General features: G+C 43.1%; 1 protein-coding gene across 2 annotated transcripts; it reads right to left on the bottom strand.

Annotated features, from left to right (window-relative positions):
• On the bottom strand, window positions 1-26,350 carry LOC108157563 (neuronal PAS domain-containing protein 4A). Of its 2 annotated transcripts, XM_017289681.2 has the most exons (11): window positions 25,662-26,350; window positions 23,269-23,660; window positions 13,797-13,978; window positions 10,612-10,682; window positions 8,925-9,014; window positions 5,781-6,083; window positions 3,341-3,525; window positions 3,129-3,235; window positions 2,360-2,513; window positions 934-2,264; window positions 1-694 (listed from the first exon to the last, which is right to left on the bottom strand). In XM_017289681.2, the coding sequence occupies exons 2-11, from the start codon at window positions 23,616-23,618 to the stop codon at window positions 681-683; spliced, it is 2,787 nt and encodes a 928-aa protein (XP_017145170.1). In that variant the 5' UTR covers window positions 23,619-23,660; window positions 25,662-26,350; the 3' UTR covers window positions 1-680. The 2 variants fall into 2 exon arrangements, with proteins under 2 accessions (XP_017145170.1, XP_033245667.1); XM_033389776.1 differs by lacking the exons at window positions 23,269-23,660; window positions 25,662-26,350 and adding an exon at window positions 14,086-14,174 and having other exon boundaries at window positions 5-694.

The raw sequence follows: 26,350 nt of genomic DNA, 5'->3' as shown, positions 1-26,350 counted from the left end.
CGAAAATACATACTTTAAATGTTTGTTTATTAAATAAAGCAAAGCATAATAGTAATAAATATGTCTATAAATAAAACGTTTAATAAATAAAGTAATTAACCTAAATCGTCTACGAATTACGCACGAAGTTAATGCACACATTTACGGGTATATGTCAAGATACAGATACAAGATACAGAAATAGTCGTAAAAATGTTCAAGCGCATGCCATAAAAAATAACGCTAATAAAAAACTGTGGCTACAACTAATAGAGCTCTCTTGGCTTGGTTGCTTTTTGTTTTGTTATATTAATTTTAGTGCTGTTTGCCTTTGCTTTGCTGCTGTTGTTTCCTATCGCAAAACTAATTTCCAAGTGTTATTTTCATATATATGTATGTATATTGCATATATTTTTAAGTATCTTCCGAGATTGCACATACGAAAAGGGAGACGGAAGAGAGGGAAAACAATGGTTTCTATGGAAATTACTTAAATTAGTTGATATACACTCGTGGAGAAACGAATGTGTTATAGCGAGAATTTATTGTTTTCCATTTGGGTGTGTTTCGTTAGATAAAAATAATTTAAACGCTAAGATGACAAGTGGCAATTAATTTAAGTGTGATTATCACCTGGCCGCCGTTGCAAGCCGATCCGATCTGATCCGATCTCTGGGTATTTCCGAGCTTTCTGCCGGTCACTAATTTTTGGGATCTGCAAGCAGAAGAGGGAGCGCGATGGCGAGGGGCATTAGCATAAGCGTGGCATGTGGCTAGTGGCTGGTGGCTGGCGGAAGCTCCAAAGAATCTCCTCCGGTCTTATCAATAATTAAGATACTTTTTACTAGTTTCGGGGATGGGATAGCTATGTTTTTGTCGACCTTAATTACTTAGCATCGGTCCGCCAATTGGCCGCAGCTTCATAAAAAATCGTGCCAATCAAAATGTACTAACCTCTATCCTCAACCGGTTCTCCGGCATCTGCATGGCCCGTGGTCACCGTCAGCGGTATCGCTATGGGTATCGGTATGGGTATGGGTATCGGTAGTGACGGAACCGGCGCTACCCCATCGATGGAATGCTCCGCACGCGTTGTCGCTGTCGTTGTCGTCCCCCCCGCCACGTGGACATGATGAAGTGTTAACTGTTGGGACTGCTGCTGGTGCTGCTGCTGCTGGAGTATGAGATGCTGGTGCTGCTGATGATGATGCTGGTGCGGATGATGATGATGATGTGGCTGATTCTGCTGCTGCTGTGTCGCGGCCAGGTGCTGTGACAGCTGCTGGTGATGGTCTCCTGTGGGTGGCCACTGCTGATAGGTCAGTGGCACCAGGGGATCGGACATCCACTCAAAGCTAAAGGCCGGTCCGATGGTCTGCGTGCCGAGGCCACTCTGGTGGGGCGTCGCACTGGTGGGCGTGGGCGGTGTGGTCGTTATGCAGGGACTCAGCTCGTGGGAGGACCCAAAGCTGTCCAGTGAGGCCTTCTGGGCCGACTCTGACCACGGCGGACTGGGATTCCACTGCTCGATGAAGTCCGCCGGATCGGGGGGCAGCGATTTGTTCGGCAGCCGCGGTCTCGTCGGCACAATGGTGGCATAGATGACCGAGGCATCGTTGCTGGCCACCGCGGATGTGGCATAGGCCGTCGCCGGATGTGGGTGCAGGGCGTAACAGTCCGGCTCCGGCGTAATCGCTGCCGCCGGGGAGCGTTCTGCATGCAGATACAGCGGCTCCAGTTTGTTCCGGGCACGCTTTTTTGGAGGCGGAGGCGTGGCTGATTGAGTGGACTTCTGGCTGGCGCTACTAGAGGGGTTGGGGGTTGTGGTGGCGATAGGTGTGACCGGGCTGACACCGCTCCCTGCGCCACCGTTCACCTGACTATAGTCGACGGGCTCCTGGAAGCTGAACAGTGGCTGATCCTCCTTCAGCTCGATGGCCGCCTCCGCGTGATAGACGCCGCCATAACTCCCCATATGCGGATGATGATGATAGGCCGCGGCTGGGTGGTGGTGATGATGATGGTGGTGCGGGTGATGCGGATGATGATGACTGCCAAACACAGTCGTCATCCCAGAAGCGGCATTCGTCATGCTCAGGCCGGGAGTGCTACCACCTTGCGTCTGCTGCGAGTGCGTCGAATGGGGGCTGTAATAACCGCTGGAGGAGCTACCGGGTGGCACTCGCATACCACTGTCCAGCGGCATACCAAATTGGATCTTTGACTGTACGGTGTAATAGTGGTACAGCCAGGAGTTGGCCAGCATTACAGAAGCCTCGCGATCACTGAAAATGCAATCGATTTAGGGTTATCCATGGGTTATCGTGTGTCTCTGGATAGGTTGATATGGATTGGTGTATTCGGAGAGGTTTCTACTTACTTGAGAACTTGATTGGTGCACACGATCACAGGCTGCTGGGTGGAGTCTGGACTATCCCGCACCTGTAGCACCACATGGACCCACGTGTATTCTCCACTGGAGCGCTGCATTCGCACTAGCAGGATACAGCTGCGATCCTGTTCCGATTGGGTTACTGTGAATGGAATATCAATTATTTTATTAAATATAATTATTATATTATCACTATGGGGAAAGCCCGATTTTTCAAGATTTGAATTAATAATATTAGATATCAAATCAATTTTGTTGAATTTTTTTAGATGCATTTTTTCAATCACTTCAATAAATATTAATCGATTTAAAATGCTACTCATTCAACGCTTCAGATTACAATCAATTTCTGATTTAATTCAAAATTTCATTAATGTACATTTGTAGTTTAAACAGGTTTTTATAGATCCATAAAGCCATTCAAGCGGATTGAATGATGTTGATCATTTTTATGATTTTGATCTCAAAAGATATAAGATTCTGAAACTTTTGATGTCAGATCAAATTAATTTAATGCATTATCTAGTTGTTTCTTTTTTAGTTAACTTATACGAACATCAATTTAGACTTATTTTAAATAAATTCTAAGCAGCTACAAGGATTTTATAGGCTTTTCTGCTCGATCTGAGCTTTAATCGTTCAAGATTTCATTTAACCTAAATTATAGGCATGAAATCGAATACAAGAATTCAAAACTATACATTTCCACTTTTAAATTGAATATTTATACTAAGAAAAAACATTAATAATCACTTACTTAGCCTGTGTTTGCTTTGCGCCTCCCGAAGGTTTTCGCTGTGAATCAAATTGTACCAAGATGTTGCCTGCAATGTGCTCTTTTCATAGCCCAAATGGAACTCTCCACTAAGAAGATCAAACAATAAACGGATTTCAAAGAAATGATTATTAATGAATACATAATAAAAATCATTTACTAAATATATCCAATGTTTTTCGGTGGCTACTCACTTCTTATCGATGTGTGCGATTTTCATATCCATCGAGTGGATCGTGGTAAACACATTGGTGGCACCTTGTACCACACACTCCCGCGTCTCGGGCATGGCGATGGGCGTGCAGGTGGCCAAGAAGACGGGCTCGTTCCGACTGCAGAGCGGCAGAAATGACAAATAGTGACCCTGTACAAGAACAACCTGCAAGACAGAGAGGGAGAGAGAACGAGTTGAGGATCTGGGGTTTTTCTCTGGGACCACATTCGGCTGGCTCCCACGAAAATTGGCGCCCAACGACGTTGCCCTGTTACTGGCTGGCGGGCAGTAGTATGGCCATTTTTGGCTCGGCATGCCGGGATTCTCTCTCATAGACATTTTACTCTGATTCCATAATTTAAAAAAGGCAATCACAGAAATGTTTTGTCCCAGTATTGACTCCAGCCTGGGACTCCTACCTCCTCTACTGCACACACAGAAACACACACCAGGCAGTCTCCGAGGCAGTCTGCGAGAGTCAGTCACAGTCTTCGAGCCATTGTCTCCCAATTAAAACGTGCCTGCATTTATTTCGTCCCAACTGCAATTGCATTTTCGTAGCTTATGGGCCGCTGCAGCCTCTTCTGCTTAAATGCAAATGCAGCTCCGACGATCCTGATACCGAAACCCAGTCCCACTGCCAGATCCCCCAAACCCGTCGATGACGCAGACGCCAGCATCGTTTGGGGTTTTTTTTCTCTTTATTTTTTGGTAAATGAGACGACCTTAGACTGGGGAGCAGGCGCCACTGCCGGCGCTGTCGCCGTTTCTTCTTGGTTGCTGTTGGTTGATTTTTTTTTTTTTTTTGTGTCTTTTGTCTATGGTGTACGAGAATGACTGTCTGGGTACTAGGTACTAGCACTGAACTATGCCTGACCTCATTCATAATTATTTATTGGTCCATTTTTATTGCATATTAACGAGTGTGCCTGCCTGACTGCTGCCTGCTGACTGCGAGTGAATGCGCTTGGATTGCTGGGCTGGGGTTCGACTTTGAGGGTTATCGCTGGTACAGTTCATGTGGGTCTTATGCTAGGTATTAGATTTCTTAGGCTGGGAATGGATTTGAAAGTTGTGTGTAGCTAATGTTGGTATTCAGATCCGAGCAGTTGACCATTAATACTATGCTATAGGATGGTTAACATGAAAAATTTAAAAGTTTTCTGGGTAATTAGAGTTTGGAAAAACTTTCTCTAAAGATCTTTATTCAAGAAGGGAATTACAATGATTGATTGACCCCTGTAGGTTTTGAAAATCAGTCTAATTAAGAGGACTTTAAGAAGATTTCTATGAGTTATCTTAAAGATCAGCTCTGTAGTATCCGGAAAGGGATTTGCAGTTCTCTTTATCCTTTTTTTTTTTGTTATTTCTCACTACGTTTCATTCATTCAAAGATCTGTCTTCTGCTACCTTTTTGGGCCTACTCCAACATAACATAATCTTTTAACAACTTTATCCGCGTACAGTGATGAGAAAATCTCTCAACATGCACTTCCTGCACCTCATTAAACTGCCAACATTCAACTTAATTAAAAACGTTTTCAGCCAACTGTCAACGCCTTGCCTTATCTCCATAATTTTAACCGCCGCCGCACATCTGTGTGTCGCTGCACTGAGGAGAAAAATGGAGGCGAAAAAAAGAGCGGATCGGAGATATGAATAAAAGTGAAGCGACCGCCCACAACATTGCGAGAGACGACTCTGCACAGTAGCCGGGGGCACATCCATCCCAAAACGGGCAACGGTGGCTGCCTGCCACAGTCAGAGTCACAGCCAACGCGTCGCTCAACACGTTGACAGATTTGGTCTTGTCTTGTTCAACCTGCCCGCGTTGAGAGGAGCACAGCTTGCCTGCCACAGACAGACTGACAACTTCATATTGTTGTGTGTTGAGGTGGGCATACTCTTGCGGCATTTTGCTGCCTTTTTTATTCACATCATCATCAACAGACCGTGGAGAGGCGGCCAATCAGAGCAGTTGGCTGAAAGGTGGGAGAGAGAGAAGCTTGGGGCACCCACCCGTTCCGCATCAACTGTCATCGTTTGTCAGCTTATAGAAACCTAAACTCGTTGGCAAGATGTATGACCAGTTAGCCGCTCGCCAGAGTCAGAGTCAGAGCCAGAGTCAGACTAAACGCATGCTGAAACTCCATCTCCATCTCCAACTCCATCTCCATTTCCATTTTTCCATTCTCCCCGGTCTCTGCGTCTCATGCATAATTCATGGCAGAGAGCGAGATGTCGAAGCTGAAGCGGAGTGGAGTCTGGGCCTCGAGACGATGCCTCCAAAGTCTGGCCAAGTGTTACACGCAACACGCTTCCCAGGTGATTCATTCATCAATTTCTGTCAGAGACTTACACGCGCTTACTCATCCACACACACTCAACGAGTCGCTCGATTCCTTGGGCTCTTCACTCACCTTTTGATCGCCGAAACGCATTTGCCGTCGCGCATTGCGACTAACATTCATGCGACAGAGGAACATGCGATGCTCGCCCTCCAGACTGGAGGCGCCACCGCCACCACCGACACCACCAACGCTGCCATTGCTGGACGTTGAGTCGCCGCTGATGCCGCCGACGCCGCCGCCAGCACCGCTGCTGTTCGCCTGGCCTCCACCTGGCTGCGGTGGCACGTTCCGATTCAGCTCGGCCTGGATGGTTGCGTGATCCTGTTTGTCAATGATATCGTAAACGGAGTCACCATGTATCAGCAGATCCTCCTATTAAAGAGACAGGGCAAAAGAGAGAGAGAGGAGATACAAAGAGTTAACACGGGCTTACACTGGTCAGCAAATAGTTTGGTACAAAAGCAACAATTAGAGGAGATGCATGACATGCATATGACATTGCATATTTTGGTTTTTTTTTAAATATAAGTTCCAATATAAATATATGCTTTATTCTATACTCCATATTTAATAACAGTGCTATATTGTATATTTAACGAGTATGTTAATAATAATGTAGTAGACCGAACTCCTTGCAGCTGCTGAGTGGCTCCTATTTTTTATAAAATTGTTTCAGCTGATCAAATCTTCACTTAAATAATGTCAGTATTTAGCCTGAATAAAAGATTTAAAAGATTATTTGTTAAATAATATTGTTAATTGTTAATCATTTTATTGTCCTTTTTCCAAATGATATTTTCCAAGTAATATATTTTTATATATTATATTTTATATAATATATTTTTTAGGCCATAGTAATCTAAATGAATATAAAATGTGTCCTCTTAAATCTTTAACTAAAAATTGGAGTACAATTTACAGCTCAACTTTGCCGGAATGAATTTATTAAAATTCTTTTTAAATAAAATATGTAAAAAATATAACTGTTAGAAGGTCTCTCAAATTTGTGTGTTAAATTGTAACCCACTTATTCCTATTTAGCTGTCCTTCAACTGATCACAATAAATTGATGTCATCTGTGGACTCTCTCGTATATGCACCCACATTTATGCCGATGAATCCAAAAAAATTATCCGTTTTCTGAAAGCGCATCTGTGCCCATTTATGGAGATTAAGGATAATGAAACTTCAGTTCAATTAGTCAGTCGATTGTTTTAATTTGTTAATGATGTGTCAGCCAGTTGTTGTGGCTTTCGCACGGTCATCTTGGCTGGCTTTGTGTGTCTGTGTGATGCCAATTGTTGCCTGTTGGCCGTTTATGTCATGAGCTTTTATTATAGTTGACAATTATGGCCATAGAGCTGGCCAAAAGAGCGATCGATAGAGAGACAGCGAGAGGGAGTTAAAGAGAGAGAGAGAGAGAGAGAGAGCGATCAAAACAAAACTAACCGATCGGTCGGCCAATTTATAATGGCATGTTGTTGTCGTTGTTGTACTTGTAATTTATTTATGGCCACTGTCGCTACATGACACATGACAATGGCAACTTGTTATGGGAATATGCAAAAATCGAATTCAAATTATGATGCCCAGCAACACAGGCACAACAGAAACAACATTAGCCACATCGGACATAGCCACAGCAGCATCGACTATTCGGAACAGCAACAGCAACAGCCAGAGCACCAACAATGTTACCAAGATCTATTGACATTTTTGGCAGTTTGTTAATTAACTTTGCCTGTAGTTGTTGCTGCTGCTGCTGCTGCTCGTTGTGGGTTGTCGCAGTCGTAGCTGCTGCTGGTGGTACCCTTGTTGCTGCTGCCGTTTTCTTGCCGCTAACTAACTCTGAGCCTTGCCACAAATTAAAAGGTTGGGCAATCCACTTTTGGGCCTGTCCATGTGCACACCAATTCCGTTTATTGTGCCCGTAATTATGCCAACACATGGCATACGAGTAAATTTATGAACTTCACTGACCATTTAGTTGGTGCTTGTGGTGGGTGTCTCCCAGTTCCACTCCCTGACAAAGACTCTTGGTCTTGCTCTGGCTGTGGCTGTGGCTCTGGCTCCGACTCTGACTCCTCTGCACTCCTGATAAGGCCCGGCACAAAGGCCAAAAGGCTGTCAAATGTCATGGTTGCCAATTGGCAACGTTTTTTCCCCCTTGTCTTGTTCTTGTCTATGCTCCGACTGCCTTTCAAGAGCGGGCCCCCATGCAACAAGAGTGTTGTTAGCTGCTGCAAGGGGCTGCAGTGAGGCTTTAGTTGATATGAAAGGTTGTCTGGCTAAAAAATAACAAGTGGCCTCATACCACATGTCGAGCGCCTGGTCACAGGGAAAGGCCTCTTTTGATAGGAAGCTGATCGAGTTTTTGGGGGTACGAGTGTCCCAGCCATTTGCACAAACAATTACCCACTTCGGGATCCGGTCTGTTGCTGGTCTGGGTCTGCTGCTCTGGCTAGCTTTGATTTATGGCATAATTTTCGCTCGCTGCACATACGCCCCGTTGCAGTCTCGAAGACTTGAAGAGCCCGACAATCACCTGGCACATAATCTCGCGTACCTTTGTCAATGTCTGTTCTGGCAATGTAGAACGGAGATCATGCCAGGCTGCACTCAGGTCGCTGCCTGAGATTTATTTAAAACTTTGGTTCAAATGCAAAGTGAAAGGCCACGTAGTACATGCCACATACTATGCGAGTATATAGAGAGATATAAGTTTATTTAGATATGTATAACCTTGCTATTTAAGCAGCATAAACGTGCAATAAACAAAGCTTGAAACACGGCCAACAACAACAACAACAACAAAAACAAAAACTAAAACAACAACAACAGCAAAATCGAGCCGCAGTTTTTAAGGAACTTTTGTGTAGTACTCGTACAAGCAAACGGATTTATATAAGCTCAATGAATCGGGTCTCTGTGTCTGTCTCGCTCTTTAGGTCTTTAGACAGTTGCTAACTTGTCAACGGGAGCAGCCCCAACAACAGACAAAAACTTGCAACAAATATGTTGCTGCCGCTGCTGTTCCGAGTCTATGACATGCTCTGACGACGACGACAGGCATCGTCGTTTGCCTGTTGTCGCTTGTCAGAGATTTGTATCACGGGTTGTAGCAATTTTACCCCTTAAGCAGAAGGAAATACAAAAAAAAAAAAAACGACAAACAAAGCCAAAACTTTCGCAAACTTTGGCCAAAACTCTTACCATGGAATGGCCCAAGTACTCGGCCGCATTATCCGATATATAGAGCAATTTGCCATTTTGTGTGAGCATCATCAGGAAGCCGGAAAGTGCCTGCAAGACAAATATGTGGATGAGTAAAGGAGTTTTATCATTGAGATGGTTTAAATGGTTGCTTAATGTAGGCAGATCTCTTGGTACTGAATTTTTACTAGGACTACGATTCTTCTAAAATAGTTGTCCTAGCATTTTTCATAAATATGTACATATGTATACAAAAATAATTACATAATAATTTATTTTTGAAAAAAGAATTTTTAAAGTACTCTTCCCCATTTTAACCTCTCTCCACTATTTATTTAATTAATTAACAATTAACTGCTAACTAAGAATTAAAATATTAACAACCAGGGAAGTATAGTAGAGAATAAGAAGGAAAAGAAAACAGATACAACATTTTGGTGGTTTAATAAGGAATATTTTAGGGTATTGTAATTATCACATAGGACTCTAAAAGAACGGATAGGCCGGAAAATAACTCTCTAATACAAAAATCAATTAACATGAATACAGATGCATAAACTTTGGCTAAGAAACCATATCCCTGGGCCAGAGTTGGAATCCTATAATATCCTATATATTATATTCTATAGCCTTTATCCTATATATTAAAAATACTAAGCAACTTCAATGTTCGAATACTGGAGATCCTGCATCGGAAGATACTCTTGGGACATGTGTTATTTTTCTAAATGAATTTATTTTTAGTTTAAACCCAAACACAAGTAAAATTGTTCTCCAAATGCTTCCAACCATTCAAGTAGCTTATTTATGCATATTCCATTTTTATATTATTTTATTTTGGTAAATCATAATTTAATTAACTTTGCAGAACTGAAACCCCATTGAAAATCAACAAAGCCTGCAGCCAATTCAACTAACTCTTAACTGGCTAATCAAATCCAACTTGTTATGTGACACCCTCTATTTTGTGAAAAAAATATAAATTGAATCTTGTGTTGGAAATGCAAATTAATTTTCGCGTCTGCACACTAATAAATTGTTAGCCCAAAAGCCCGGCCTATGCTCGCGTTGACAACTGACAAACGAAAAAAAAAAAAACAAAAACAGTCACAAGGAGAATCAAAAAAGAGGGGAAAAAGAAAAGAGTAGTACGAGTGCTATGACTATGGCTGGTGGATATACATAGTATTTAATTCAGTCACGAGTGTGCACAGGTATGTAGATCAATCTGGCCCGACTGGAGCAGTCAGTGCCAGGCAGGCAGCTCTTGACTGACTACTGTCTGCTCCTGGTGGTTTTGGGCAAATCTTTAGCTTTTTCCCCGGCCCGGGCATTTATTGTTTCGCCTCTTCTCGCTTTTGGCGCAGCAAGTGGCGGCGGCCACAAATGATTTCTGACTTATGATATGGCCAGCTTTTGTGCCATTAATAGAGTTGTTTTCCCGGGAACTTTCGGTTGAGTTGTCACTGCGCGATTGCTTAAATTGAGTTGTTTCTCTCGGTTCGGTCCTGCGCTCCCTGGGAGCCTAATCAAAATGTCATCAAAGCGGGGAGCTGTAGGGGTTATACTATGGTTATACGTTATGGTAAATGAATGCAGATATTCTGCAATCTACCTCCTAATTATCCCCCGATTGGATATGAATTGTTGGACTCGTATTTCTTGGGAAATTCAATCAGTTTCTTACCTTCGAGAAGCCAATATTTGGTGTTGCTGTCTGATGATGGTGGTGATGCATGGCATTGTGACGCTTAAATACTGCAATGAAATGGGGAAAACGGAAAACACATTGATCAAAAATAATGCTTATTAAGTTAATTGACCTTTTGTGTCTTGCGCAGGCGCGCCCTGCGATCAGGAGAGATCCGTCTGAAGCGGAAAAAAAGCCGGCACTAAGTGGATGTGAGTATTTTCCCATGGCTGTAATTTATATGCACAACCCCTGGCTAATTAAAAAACTATCTGTTAATAATACACTCGGTCTGTCTCCCACTTTGGAGACGGCAATTGTTGAATGCATTTGATTGCTAATTCATTGATTATATTTCAAATACAATGAGCAACGCGATACGATGTTTGTTTGGCTTACAAAAACAAGTGAATCACAAAAAGAAAATGTGTCATTGTCACTTAGAGAGGCAGCCGCAACAGCCGCCGTAGCAGCAACAGCAACAGCAACAGCAGCAGCAGCAGCAACGGCATCAGCAACAGCAACATCAGGCAGCGATCTCCAAGTGCAATTGCAGTTTTGCAGCTGCATTGCAGGCCGCATCAAGATCAATTATTTTTCAAACACTACGAGATACTCCCGCACCTGGCAAACAAAACAGAAAAGCACAGCAAAAACAAAGCCAAGAAACGGCCACAAAATCAGCATGATCGGGCCACAATCACTGCAACAGCAACAGCAACAGCAACAGCAGCAGCAACCGCAACTGGTAATTTCATTGAACTTGAACGGAAAGGCCATGAATGCAGGCGGATTTTCGTCGGGCTTTTTAATATCCACTCCTCTGTATCCACTATACAATACGAATACTCAGAAATCCGTTTTGCCAAGAAGTCTGTCGTCAGTGTACCTGATTCAACCTTCTGCCCACCCTCCTACCCCCCTGCCAAACCGACAATGGGGTGTGGCAGACAGTTCAATGCTTCTCCACTTAGCTTTTGGTATACAAGGGCAAGGGAATGTTGTTGTTGCTGAAAATATCTCAATATCTTAAGAATCTGTTTTGAAATTAATCTACATTTGTTTGAATAATTATTACCAATTACCAAGTTACCAATTAACAACCACACTTTTAGTAGTACAGGTATTTTCTATTATTGCTTTCAAGAGAGTTGAATATGAAGTTTAAATGGATTTGATTATTCAACCTGCCTCTGCAACTGATCAATTGCTCATTAAAAATATTTAAATCATACATAATTTGAGGTATTTAAAATATTTTGCGAATATAAATTTGGTTAAGCATTCTTTTCTAAAGTCAATTATTTGTATGGAAAAAATCTAAATAATAAAGGTTTATTACTTATCGACTTCAAGGATTTTTCTGTACTATATTTATAAATAAAATAATTTACGGTCAAGGGATTTCTTCGAAAAAATATAAACACTTTTACTGCTAAGATCATTAAATATAAATCATAAAAAATAATAAACTTATACTTGCAAGTTGTTTAATGAGCCAAACAATAAAAGACGTACCGCAATATTGATTTTACAAATTATTCGAACTTAGAATAGCACCCTATTTCAAACCTGTCCAGTAGCCAAAAACGGAACAACAAAGGTGATGCTGATGTTTGCCAGACGCCTATCGACCCTGTTGTGTACGAATCTTTTGCTAAAATCACACCCACGGGGCAAGCCGAAAACTATTTTTAGTCAGTGATCACTTCACAAGTTATTTTATGCCTCTCTTGCGATTCGCTGGCAAATATGACAATACTAAATGCTTGCCAATTATACGGTCTTGAAGCCGTCTTAAGCCGCCGCCGGGCTGAAGATATTGCCATACCAAGCAGAAAAGAAAAGATTCTTATTGTATTGAAAACTCAATTTGGTTTTATAAATATGTATTTCATTAATCGCGACTATCTTGAAAGCCACACCCACATACTCGTACTCGTAGAGGCACAACGCCAGAGAGCAAACGAATGAATCCATTGAACTTGGGGGACGGGGATGAATAAAAACCGACTTCGATGGCGTGCCAATATTAACACAATTTGTGATTATAAATGCTTTTAAACGGTGCAATGACAATGAACAATAACAACGGCCACGGCAGCAACAACACACCCAAATAACCGAAAGATACGGGCCAACGAAAACGCCGACAATTTCTCACACTTAGCCGAAAAGAGAGGTGGATGGAGAGATGTGGATGGAGGAGAAAAGGCAGTACTTAAGTTTAATTTTTTGCAATTTGTAGAACACATAAATCGCACATTTTGATTTATCGCAATATTTATAGCAATGCCAGGCAGACGCTCGTTGTTACCATTGCAATTGTGAAATTGCCTGGCCCCAGACATAGTCGTAGAGCGGGTCGGGTCTAGGCCAGAGTTGGTGGAGGAGTGGGCTGGTGGTTGGTGGTGCAGCTAGTGGTGGTGCTGCTGCTGCCATGCCAGTGGTGTGGTATGCCACGGATCTGCAATAGTTTCGCGCAAAACGCGAGTTCACATGGGTTTCCTTCGGGTCCGTTTCTGTCTGCGCCGAGATGCGAGCCGAGAGTTAAGAGTCTTTCGAGTCTTGTGTGTTATCTATGGGCTTATGTACCGCACAACGCTAATTTGAAAAACAATTTTCGTAATTATCCACAAAAAAATACAGCAAAAACAGCACAAAATAGCAGCAGAAGTGGGTAAGTAAAGAGCGAACGATCTTGTTCGGTTGCGCGTTGACCTGCGAGCATGCGCATTAAAGGAGGATGGGACCTCCTCTGGCATCTCGAGGAATCGAGGCATCGAGAGGGGCTCTGGGCAATTTCGGCCCGCCTGGGTGCGTGCCTAGACGCTTAGGCAATTACTTGGCCAAAAACAATTTCAGCCACAGTCGCAGTTGCAGTCACAGGGGGAGCGAATGATAGAGGGACACTCGACATATGAATGATGTTGATTTAAACCGAGCCATGCGCCTGCGCATAGCGGTTTATTCCGGCCTAAACGAAAGCCAGCCAGGCGGCGGTGGGTCTCAATCTTTCTTTCGCGGACTCTCTGGCCCCCAATCTTGGCCACAATCTCCATCTCCATCTCCATCTCCATCTGCTCATGACTCATGCATATTCAATCAACGTGCAGCCAATTATCAGCATGCATATGCATCGGTCTCTGGGGGCTTTGGGGGTTCGGGGATCGGGCGCTTACCTTGTTGAAAATAGTTGGCTTTCCGCACATACACACAGACCAGCGCCATCAGCTGCAGCTGCGAGAGTCGCTGGCGCGTCGATTGCGGCAATGGCAGCAGATCCCTCAGATTGGCTATCTCGACATTTATAAGATCTCGTCGCATCTTGGAGGCGCCCTTGGTCGATTTGTTGGCATCGAACCTGCAACGGAGCCAGGAAAAAGAAACAGAACTCGGTTAAGAGAGGCATAAGGAAACAATTAGAATATATGAGCACGTTCACAGCTACAGCTTAATAAGCAGACACACCAGACACCACAGACAGCGGCGAGCGGACACCACACATAACTAGCCGCCGGCCCAGACCAGGCATGTGTTTTCACAGCCGCCTACTCGGGTGTGTTCCACTGTACCACTGTGAGGCCCAAGTGAGTGTGTCTCCTTCGCACTGACTGTCAGTCGGCTTTAACCCACTAAGGAGCTTTGTGTATGCTAATGGAATTGGTAGGGAATTCTCAAGCAATTCTGGGAATTCGTGGAAACTTTTCTTTTGTCTTTATATTGCTAGCTAATAACTTAATAGAAAAATATCTATATAAATGTAAAATAAGTAAATGCAACAATTGGGTTTTCTTTCTTAAAGAATGTTAATTGTTCTGTAACGGTACATTGGTGTTAAAAGAGTTAATCCTTCCTTGAGTAGTGGTATATGGTGATGGGAATGGTCTACCAGTTTCTAAAGAATTGTAAAGGAATTTGCGAGATGATTTGTTAAGGTGTATCGAGGAAATTCGAACTTTGACTTACTTAATTTACTTATTTGAAACTCAATTACTAATTGAAATTTTTCTTGTGAGTAGTACTGCTTAGGTTTTTATTTAATACAGAACAAATTAAAGTCAAATAAAACAAAAAGGTTAATTAAGTCGTAATTTTGTGATTTATGTATATGCTTGGAGCCATTGTATGCAAATAATACAACATTAATATTTGTCTGTAAGCCCCTATTATAAACTGGTTTAATTCTTTCATTTTAAATGGAAATTTGGTAATAAATGCTTGAAAGCCGATAGACTTGTTTGAGACATTTATCGTATTCTAATTCTATGGCTATTCTAACGAGCATGGAGTCTTTATCTCCCAGCATGGCTAAAACTTGCCAACTTTCCGGCAACAGCCTAAGAGTGTTTAAGGAGAGAAAATTTGTACCCCATTTAATTTATTATTACATAGGTACAATATAAAATTGATGTACTTTTTTCTCAATGAACTGCCATTTATTATTAAGTGATTCTTAAATCGCAGCCGCTGGCAACAATGGGTTAAGGATGGATCGCACATACCAAAGCCCGATGCCCGATGCATAAATAACTCATCGCGCATTTAAAAATCATACAACAAGCAGTAAGTTGTGGCTGTTTCTGTTGCTGTTGCTCTTGCTGTAGTGCCTCGGTTGTTTGCAGTGGTTCTTGCAGGCAGTGTGGTTGATGTGGGGCACACTTGCCACATGCCTTGTGCGGAAAAATTGTGCAAGTAGGTTGGTCAGTCTCAGTTTGCTGGATTGTTGGTTGGTTGGTTGGTTGTTCATTCGTTATGCTTGTTGTTGCAAGCGGCGGAGCTGCACAAACGTTTAGCAGAACTGTCCGTGTGTACTTTTGTGAGCATATTATTTACAAGGTTGAATTCATAAATCATAAATTTGTCTTTTTATTCAGCGGCGTCTGCGTCTGCGTCCGCGTCCTCTACGGCGCATGCGGCGTATGAGCATTTTTATTTATGCTGACGTCGATCGGGCCATTGTTGTAGTTGTTGCCCGGTGGGTCAGCGGTGCCGGTGGGTGATGGGGGGTGAGGGTGAGAGGATTGAGATTTTGCAAGCCAGCGAGAGAGCTTTGATAAATATTGGTAATATTGTTGTAATAACAGCAAGTGCCCGCGCCTTTTTGGCTTTCTCGTCGACCGTTGTCGACTGTCTGCCATTTTGCCGCTGTTATTGCCTCTAAATGGCCATGTTAACATTTAAAACAATCTCACTGTGTCCGTGTGTATCTGCAGCCGCGGCTCTGTGTGCGAGTACGAGAGTGTGAGTTGAGTGTTGCATGCAACAACCGCCGGCGAGGCATGCAAAGTGAACCGAACGCCATCCACGGCCTGGGGGCCAACGGATCGGCGCGTTCGCCTTCTGGCTTTGAAATATTCATCGCGTTTTCTGCCGTTGCGGTGGGCCCCCGGTCCCTCTGTGCGTCTTGGCCATAATAGAACAGATTTGGTTTGGCCCAGAATTGAGTGGTCGAGTGGCTCGGCTCTCGCACACACATTTAAGTCAAGGTGATTTGTACAATTAAAATGAATATTGATTTAAATGCTGCGATTGTGGTCAGAGCTCCTGACATATGGTTCACATGTTTGGCAAGGAGAAGGGCGATTGTTGGCCGTGTGGGATTTGATATGGTCGTGGTGAAGGGTCCTACTGCTAAATGTTTACAGAAATGCTTATGAAACCTCTGAAATATATGTACATGGAAAATCTCTCAGCACGATCAATAACTTTGAAATACCATCTTTGGGGCAGTCCCATTCCCATCCTCCCACACACCCATGTGGGAACATTCCCCGTCACTTTTTCCAATTAGCTACTTAAAAATGTCTAAAGCTTTTGCAATCTTCTTATCTGACCTGGCTATTTGTGGCATAATTAATAAGTCTAGCAAATATTTATCATAAACAAGATTCCAGTAGCATGGGCGATAATATGATAATGCCATCATCCTTTTCGTAATGCATGCCAAAAAAAAAAGAAACAAAATTAACCTCAACAAAATAAAGCCCAAAAACGTGTTAATGGCTACGGCCACAACCAGAGGAGAGGAGAGGATGAAATGAGATTTATCTGGATAGGAGCGGAACGGACGGACGGACTCCCGCGCATCTTTTGGGGCCTTTCGTGGCGATCCGGGGGCTGCCTGTAATCTACATCAAAATTTATCTGAGTGAGCGAGACATGTCAACATTTCTTAATATATCTATCGCTACCTTGAAATCTGCACTAAGTAGCACCAACTTGTTGCCGTTGCCGTTGCTGTGTTGCTGTTGTTGTTGTGGCAACTACTGTACAAGTTGTTGTTGCTAATTAAAAGCATAAACACGATTCTTAGCGAGGCGTCAGCAGCAGCAGCAGCAGCATCAGCATCACCGAGCAGAGTATGCCTTGGAGGCGGGTGTGGGATCATCGAGCAGGCAGTAGCCACTGCCCCAGACCCACTGCGCGTTGGTGGTGGAACCAGCCAGAGACCCCAGAGGACCATAGCCACAGCCACAACCACATGTTTAATCTCTGACTGGGGATCCTCTTGCGAGCACTCGAAAGATCTTAATCAAGCCAGGACCGCTCTGGCGGAGGTAGTACCGTCGACGCTCGACTAGATAAAACCCCAGACCCCAAAAACTTAACGTGCTCTGGAGAAATTAGGCACAGATCTTGTTCCAGTTCGATTGTGATGCCTGCGATGATTCCAATGATCCGATCCCCAATGCCAATCGCAGTCTCTCACTAATTAGCACATAAACCACCAGAAAGACCAGCGAGACCTGCGAGACCAGAGAAATATAATGCCAAACTATTAACTTAAATGGATTTTAAATGCGCATCTATGGGCGCAGTCCTGCGATCTTCTTCTGAGTGATTTTATGGAGAGGGCCCTCAGAGCGCCATCGTAAAAGTTTGTGCAGCAAATAAATCACAAGAACTTGCTGCAAACTAACTCCATCACCCTCACCACCAGAGAAGGGCCACGTATCAATCCAAAGTCGAGTTTTAATATGCATCAGGGGCGTCAGTCCAAGACAAGTCGAGTCCCAGCCCCAGATATACCAGATACCAGAGACTCCCAGAGTCAAACTCCAACTCGGACTTAGACTCCAACTGAGTTCAATTCGCCGAGAGTCAGTCAATACCAATTGCAGGCCAAGAGAAACACGAAATTTGCGCAAATTTTTATTGCACTTTTCCTGGAGCGTCTTGTCTTTGGCTTGACTTGTGCGAATTGTCTAGTCCCCCGACTAGATATCTCTCTCTCACTCCCATTCGATTTCTGCTCTGCTCTGCTCGGATCTGCTCTGTGTGTGTGTGTGTGTGTGTAATTTGGGCGAGTTTATTTGCCATATTCCCACGATATAGTTTGGCCAGGGTATTGGGCTTGCGGGCAGCTCTAATGATTTCTGCCTCCCTCTTTCTCTTTCGGCATCTTTGCAGCAGCATCTGACTCTGACTGCAGGAACAAAAAAAATAGTGCAAAACGGCGTATAATGAATGCCAGACCCTCAAACTGATGGGCAGTTCTCCGACTCTCGAGTCCGAGTCCGAGTCGGGCTCCAGTCTGAGCTTTGGGTAACCCTAAACCCAACCTCAGATGAACCCACACCAAGTCCCGGTCCCTGGCCCGGGCCCGACCTGAGTCAAATTAATTGCCCAGGCGCCGCACAATGCTTTCCATTTTTCGGTTTCCGAGGATTTCTTGGAATTCTGTGTGAGAAACACTTGTTTGGTCTGCAGGACCACACCGCTCTCTCCTCCCCAGAGTCTTTAGTTCGCGCGGGTGCCTTATTGTATTCTGCGTAAGTCGGTGGCAGTAATCGATACCTTTGCCACCGCGCTGCGTGCCCCAAACACACTCTCTCACACATATACACACACACACACATACAGATTAGCATCGGGGCGACGTTTAGTACACAACAAAAAACTAAAGAAAAAAAGAGTTGGAAAAAGCTGGCTGAATGTTGGCCATCTAATAACCATGGGGTGCTCAGCGGTTGGTTGCGGCCTTTAACCAAATTATATGGCAGGCCATAGGTAAGAGTTGCCTCAGGTGTGTATTGATGGAGGAGGAGCAGCAGGCCAAGCTCTCTGCTTGGGATAGACGGGATACCATGCCCCTAGATGCAGGCATATGATCCACTGTGTAATGTAGGCAGCTTAGTGGCAGCTGAAGAAGAGCCATGTGTGAGCGATCGCAGATCTTTCGATGGGCTGTCATTCGGCTAAGGACTCTGATTGATATCCACGGATAAATGTACGGTTGATCTACTAAATAATGCTTAGTGGCTAGATGAGAGAAAATCTCTGTCGTAACCAGCTGTCATTTCATGTAGAAAGCTATTCGAATAATGTTTTTGATTGGTATGAATTATAGTCTGAAGCTTTGATTTTCTATAGGGCTAAAATCTTTTTGGCAGTACTAGAACTTTAAAACTCTCATTTCAGGGAGTTTTAGTACCATATTTCATGGTCTCTCTCAATTTTGCTCGCGCTTTTCATAAGAGATGGGAAAAACTTAGAGAGAAAGAGAGAGACAAAGCACAACCGCTACTTAGGATATAGCTAGTTCGGTATAAAAAAAAGATAGTGAATATTATAAGGGATATTATCTCAAAACTCAAACTAAAAACTATTCAGATCTCCACAAAAGCCTCAAGGACAGCCACAAATCCATATCCTTAACCCATCCTTCAATTAAATCAATCAATTAGGCAAGCTACGAGTTTGTGGTAGCCCCGCAAGTCGTAGCCATATAATTTACTGCTCTCAAAAGCTCATAAAGAAGTCTGGCGGGCAGTAGCTACTGTTTATTTTGACGCATATATTTGTAAAAATCCAAAACCACACCACAACAGTTCATGCCACACCACAGCGAAGCGCAAGAGGCGACCGCAGCTGAAATTTCATTGCCTCAAAAGAAATGAATCCAAGTGGCTACCGTTGATGCGGCTGGCTGCTCCGGTTCGATTCTTCCCCTTGTCTTGTATGTTTGATTGGAATCTTAGCCACAATTTAATGATGGACTGCCAAAAGCACACTTCGATGATGATGACGACGTCGTCATCGGCTCGGTTTGGTCTGGACTTGGATATCGTCATTTGTGGCAGGAACTGTTGGTGCTGTTGCTGTTGCCACCGACGCCGCCGCATAATTTTTCATATTTTTATGATTTGTTGCTACCGGGTACTAAACCCGTTTCTTTTTTCCTTTTTTTTTTTTTTTTTTTGAGCCTAACCATGGAGAGCTGCTACCGTTGCTGCATTTGCTTTCGATTATCTTAATTTGCGTGCGAAACTGAGTTTTTTCCTCTACCCTGAGTTCCAGCTCCGGCTCCTCTTCCTCCTCCACCAGATTCTCCTCTCTCTCTCTCCTGTAAGCGTAAGCCAAACCCCAAATTGTGTGTGTACGGAAATTTTCCCATGACTTGGGCTCTTTGGGGTTCTTGGTCTCGGTATCGGGTCTGGGTCTGTACGAGTATATTTTGTGCCCGGCGGTGGCTTGGCCAGAAATTACCCCAACTATGCTGCTACTTCGAATCTGCTACCAACTCTGGGCCTGAGACTCACGGGATTGATGGTTAGCCTGGCTGCTGAGGCTGAGGCTGAGGCTTGGGCAGCGGCAGAGGCGGCTGAGAGTGCTGCACTTTACCGTCAGGCAATTAGCACAAGGATGCCGCAACTAAATAATTTGGTAAGCCCCAGGGCAAAGTTGCTTTGCATCTTAGCCCCAGGGTGGAGGCGGCGCACTTATTTGCTCAGCATTTCATATTCGAGCAGAGAAATGTCTGGTCAGAGGAGACCATACACAGATCAGTTTCGACGCGCGTCACCAAATATTGATCAAAGAAATTAGATGGAGGAAGTCATGCACTGACAAAAAGATAATAGACTTGAGGAAGAAATCAGTCTGCAGCTGCAAGCTTTAATCTCAGTGGAATACCTTTCCCCGTGCCACACATAATTCCCAGTGTACGAGTGTCCGATCCATAACATTTATATGTGGTGCAACATCCACTGCACCAATGTCTAATATCCCAACTTGGGTAAATAGCATTGCCCGCCAGGCTGCTCGCTTTTCTCGAGAAATGTGTTAATGAAATTAGCAGCATAAAATTGCTGTCAGAGCCGCCAGAGAGCCAGCAGAGAGCCCTATGCAGTGTTACAGATACGAAAATTGTATCTGTATCTGAGGGGGCATGCTAATTGCCAAAATTAACACCCATCGGCACAGGCACAGGCCCAACACACAAACACAAACATAGACACAAACCGTACAAACCACACACCATACGCAACGCAACGGTTTCGGTTAGTTTCACTCAGGAAGCACCCCTCTACCAAATGCCCTTCCAAATGCATCTCAGCGGCTGGCTCAGAGGCGTCTTTGGCTTTGACTCTGGGTTTTCCTTGGCTTTGGTTGGTTTCCTTCTGGGAGTGGAGTGGTTCGAGGTTTGTTGACTCTACTGCTCGACTAGTGGCACTGCTGGATGTGTTAAAAACAACAAACACCAAGTTTTCTTCGTTTTAATTAGTGTCATTTATTATTTAGAGCATATTGATATAGTTTTCGTTGTTTAACGGTTGTTTGTTTCAGTTTTGTGAGCGGCCGTTTTGTTGGCATTTCTTGTTGGAGCATGAAAATATTTATAGAAATCTACCCGATCCGTTTTTACCACCATTTCTAACATTACAATACATCTGCACATGTATATGTATTTGTATCTCTATCTATACTTGTATCTGTATCTATGTATTTGAAAGAGCGCGTGCTGCTTTCCCGTGCGAACAATGAACTTTATTTAAGGGGGAAGGGGCTCTTAGGTTTTAAGCTCTGGAATTCCAAATATGTCATGTGTTAATTGATAGTTTTGATGGGTCACGTCGCGTATGAATCAAATGAATGAACTGGGAACTAGTAACTTAAATTTATATATTTTATTATTTATTATCTATTGCAAAATTTATCATAAGATAACTGATATTCCAACAAATTATACTTTAAGTTATACTTGCCCAGTTCGATTTACTTCTTTAATTATACATATAGTCGTTGGAGTACATAGAACTATGGATTTACATTTGTACCTATTCTGAAGAACTAAGGGACGTTTCAACATTTAATTTTTGTATCTTATCTTTTTTTCTCAAACTTAATGCGTATATCGGTTTATAATCAGCAAATAGCTAGTCTCTCTATTATATGGCAAAAGTTTTGGGTCGTCGTCCGATATTTTACTCATATCGGCGCGAGCCAGTGAGCCGGGGGTTGCATTCGAATTTATGTTTCTATCAATTATTGTAAAAGGTTTTCTAAAATTCTCAGCGATATCTTTTTATTAAACTATGTTTGCTATGGGTTAATGTTTCTTAAACCTAATCTGTCAATCTCAAACAATCCCGGCCAACAAAATCTAATTTCTCCAATTTAGATAGTTCGACGAAGATTAATTAATTGATTTTCTTGCAAAGTCTTTTGTTCTCCCTTCTGTACTGTTCACACTGCTCGGAGTGCTTCGTGTCGCCTGCTCGTCACCGTCTGGGACTTATCAATTGGTTAATGGTTCCGCTCAGTTGCTACTACAAAATGGTCTAATTTCTATGGGGATACCGCTTCCGCTCGCTCGCCACCAGCAAATGTTACACCCACCCAAAAGGCAACAGAAAAGAGCCAAGAGCTGAGAGCCAACACCTACCCACACGAAAGAAGAAAGAGTTCTGGCACTGCTGCAAGGCGCTGGGAACAAAAAAGAAAAGCGAAACGAACAAAGAACGAGCCATCAACAACATCACACGTGAGTTTTACACATTTCAGAAGCAACGGCAGCAGCAGCCAGGAGATGTGCCTAACTCTGTTGGCATCTCCGCAACGTTGTTGTTGTTGTTGTTTTTTTTTTGTTGTTGGTGGTGCTGGTGGTGTGGAGACGCCTTTTATTTTGGATCCTTCGTAGTCGTTGTCGCCGTCGTCGTCGACGGTCTTAGTGGACGTCCGATTGCCAACGTGGTAATGTCAATCGCACTGTGCGGGTTTAACTTATGGCAAAACATTTGAAGCACTAATTAATTGGAGCTAAATAAAATGGCACAGCATCTTCAGCTCCAGCTCCAGCCTCAGCCTCAGCTCCAGCTCCAGTCTTAGCTGGAGTCTCAGCTTCAGTTCAGAGTGAATTTTGCGCGTTTTTTTTCTTTTCGCGAATTGGCGCTGTGGGTACGGGGTACAAGGTACGGGTACGCAGAGTGGATTGGGGCTGGCTGAGAAGATTACGAGAGCCAGATAAATGCGAACTACAAGTTGCCAATACAAGAGGCCATTAAAACCGGCAGCAGCAGCAGAAGCAGCAGCCTCCGCAGCAGCAGAAGAACTAACCGAAAAGCAACAAAAACAAAGAGAAAATCGGAAGAAACATGCAGAGAAATCCCCTGACGAGAAACCGAAAGGAGTACCTTTTTGTGGGGAGAATGGCTTGGGCCTCGAATGCGAACTTGGCCTCGTATTTCAAATCCGAATTGACAAATATCGAAGCGTGCGAAACAAATTGAAATTAAAAGTTTGCATGTTTGGGCAGGCAGTTCCTGATGCGTGCCTGGCTGGGCGGGGAGGTTGATGATAAGGTCTCCAAAGGGGGTCCCTCTCATGGAGGGCGGGGTTTCGGGTAGAATGTTGGCGCTAAGAACTTACCTTGTAAACATGCCGGCTGTCTGTTGCTGTTGCTGCTGCTGTTGTGCTGTCTGTTGGTGTTGCTGCTGTTGCTGTTGCATATGTTGCTGTTGTTGTTGCTGCTGCTGTGACAATGTTGCTGTTGTTTCGTGTGGCTGGAAATTATGATGCGTATGCATTTGATGCTGCAAATGCTGATGCTGTTGGAGCTGTTGCTGCTGCTGCTGTTGTTGTTGCTGCTGTTGCAACTGCAACACATGATGGTGCATATGCTGCTGCTGTTGTTGTTGTTGCTGCTGCTGTTGGAGGGCAATGGTAGGCGCGGTGGCAGCCGTCACCTTGTCTAGGCCACGTTTATTATCCGCATACATATCGTGGCGTCGTCGCACGTTCGCAAATATTTAATCTCAATTCTAAAAGTAAGAAATGACAGGGCAATTTTCGTCTTAGTCGCAGATTGTCACGGTTATTTGGGCAAAAATTTGTGTGCCAACAACAATGGAAAATAAAAAAAATATCAATCAATATGTAGATCTTAATGAAAGTCTGCAGACTCTATTTTTTTCGATTTGCTAATGAAATGGAACAACAATTGTTGATTAGGTCGGTTTTTGTTATTATTTTTTCTCCCTTTTGGCCAGTCCCAAAACACACACAGATGTAGCACACAGACCCCGCACACGGAGATACAGATAATAGTTGAAAATAGTTCCAGATATTGTTTGAATTGTTTGAAGGCGAGTCAATCCAAAGAACTGATTTGCATTGTTATCGAGTCGTATTTGAACAATTGTCCGGACTCCGGAGTACCCCCAATGCGGAGACGTCTCCCCAGTCTTTACCCTCCCGCTACCATTCCCCTTCCCCTCTTTTCTGATGAGTTGGCGCTTTTGATATGGTATATTTTTTATTTGAGCATTTGATTGCATAAGGAGTTTGGTGGAGGAGGCAGTTCGAAAATGATTTATGACATTTGATTTGGCTTCGGCCTCTCCTGGCGGATCAGTAACTAGAGGTTAATGAAATGTCTAACAACACAAATACTAAACACTCAGTGGGTTAATATCTATGTTGATCATATTGGAAACTCGTTAAGTCCTCAATAATGATCAATCAAATTACGATTATGCCTAGCGGCCATACAGATAGAGAGAGAGAGAGAGCAGGGATTGGGAATATAATAGTTGTTTGTATAAAGGGAAATCTTCTTTTTTCTGTTTTTTCGGTTTGTTTCTTTCGAAATAAATTTGAAAAAGTATTGTACACTTTTACGGGATTTCAATGCTAATTGTATTGGGTGTTTTATGCTGAATTTAAATGTTATTTTCTAAGGCTAAGCAGCCGCTATTAATGACTGTTGTTTAAGGGAAGCGAAGATTTTTATATTTGTGTTTCAATGGAAAAACTCTACTTCTACTACTCGAAATTCTGGTTCAGAACTGTGAATATTTATGCAAATCATATCTTTTAAATATATTCACTATCAAGCGAAATTAAGCTTTAATAAATCCGATTTGTTTTAAAATTTTCCATCCTAATCTAGACTAAATATAAAAAATATAGCAACGATTGTCCAACTGACTCAGAAGAAAAAAATTTAAATTTAAATTCAAATTCAAACAGTGGTTTGCCTCAATATTCCTGAAAATTCAGTCTTCAGAGCATTGACCCATATACGAATTCTCCCAGTTTTCAACTTTCCTTTGCCAGTTTCCCTAATCATTAAATCTGGCCCCTCCTCTGGGCAACCCACTATCACTTTCTTTCAATATTCAAAACAAATACAGCATTTTTCCAGGCCACTTGGGATGGCGCCAAGGAAAATCTCAAAGATCTCACAACGACGTACTTATTCTTTGGGATTCTACTGGCCGTTCGGGCCAAAAGTGCAACAATTGAAATTAGTTTTGTTAAATGAATTTCAAATTTTCTACTTGAGTATTCACTACCGTCTCCGGGGGTACCATATACCATCTTGGCCTGCCTGGCTTTTGGGCTCTTTGTTGCAACTCATTGTCAAGTGAACTTATCACAGCGAGAGGCAAGACACCGACCGGCAAGGCAGAGACGGGGAAAAAAAATTTGTTCGAGTTGACGTTTGGAGTGTCATCGAGTCGGGGCTTGAATTTGTTTGGAGTTGTTTGAATAGGGACCACCAAAAGTCATTGAATGAAATGAAGAACTCCGCAGATATATCTCATTGTACATTTTGCGGCTCGCTGTGTGTGTTTCTCTGTGTCTGTGAGTATCTCGGTTTGAATATTAGGTTTTTTGGGGTTACGGTTACGGCGTTTGAGTTGGTTGCTGGCTTTTTAAGTATTTTGTTGTTTGATTTCTATCAAAGTTAATAATGAAATTGGTAAATTACGTACGGGTTGGGGGCTAGGTTTTTGGGGACCTTGGTTTCAACTTACCTCTTTACTCGAAAGATTCAATTTGCGATATCCATTTGGTTATAGAGCTGGCTCCGACGGCTGGCTTTTGGCATAAGTAATTATTTCATAATTTACTTTTGATTATCCACAATGTTTGACACTTGAATAACTTGTATTTATATTTACTTAATATTTGAAAACATATATTAACTATTTGCTAAGCAGATTAGATCCGAAAAGGGGTTTCTATTGCACAATACTCGTACGTATTTGATTAAATTATTATTTCCTATTATTCTCAATACACTTTACACACGAGTATGTATTCATGGAAAGAATCATTGCATATTAAGCACATTGATTAGATCAAGATTTATGGGGTTTCTTTGCGAGAAAACTCAGAGCTTCGGTAAGGAATTAGCAAATCAAATTGGCCAAATGACGCACAACATCATCACTCATTAGGCATTTACCATCTCACAGTGGCGATTTATCGAAAGTTCGCGACCCGACAACACCGACCTCGACTCCGACTGCGACTTCGACTCTGCGATCCGGTCCAACAGACGATATTCCGACGGCTTTATGGTTTTGACAATTGGGTGCCTTACTGGCTTATGGAAAATCCGTTTCGGATTGTCGAAATAAACACTCAAGAACCCGGTAATTCTCTCGCTCTGTGTTGAGGCCACAACCGTGTTGAATGCGCGCGTGCACCTTTCTGTGCG

Source organism: Drosophila miranda, chromosome 2 (assembly GCF_003369915.1).
Source record: "Drosophila miranda strain MSH22 chromosome 2, D.miranda_PacBio2.1, whole genome shotgun sequence".
Lineage (NCBI taxonomy): Eukaryota > Metazoa > Arthropoda > Insecta > Diptera > Drosophilidae > Drosophila > Drosophila miranda.
The sequence above is the reverse complement of the archived record's forward strand: the minus strand, read 5'-3'. Positions and strand labels throughout refer to the sequence as shown.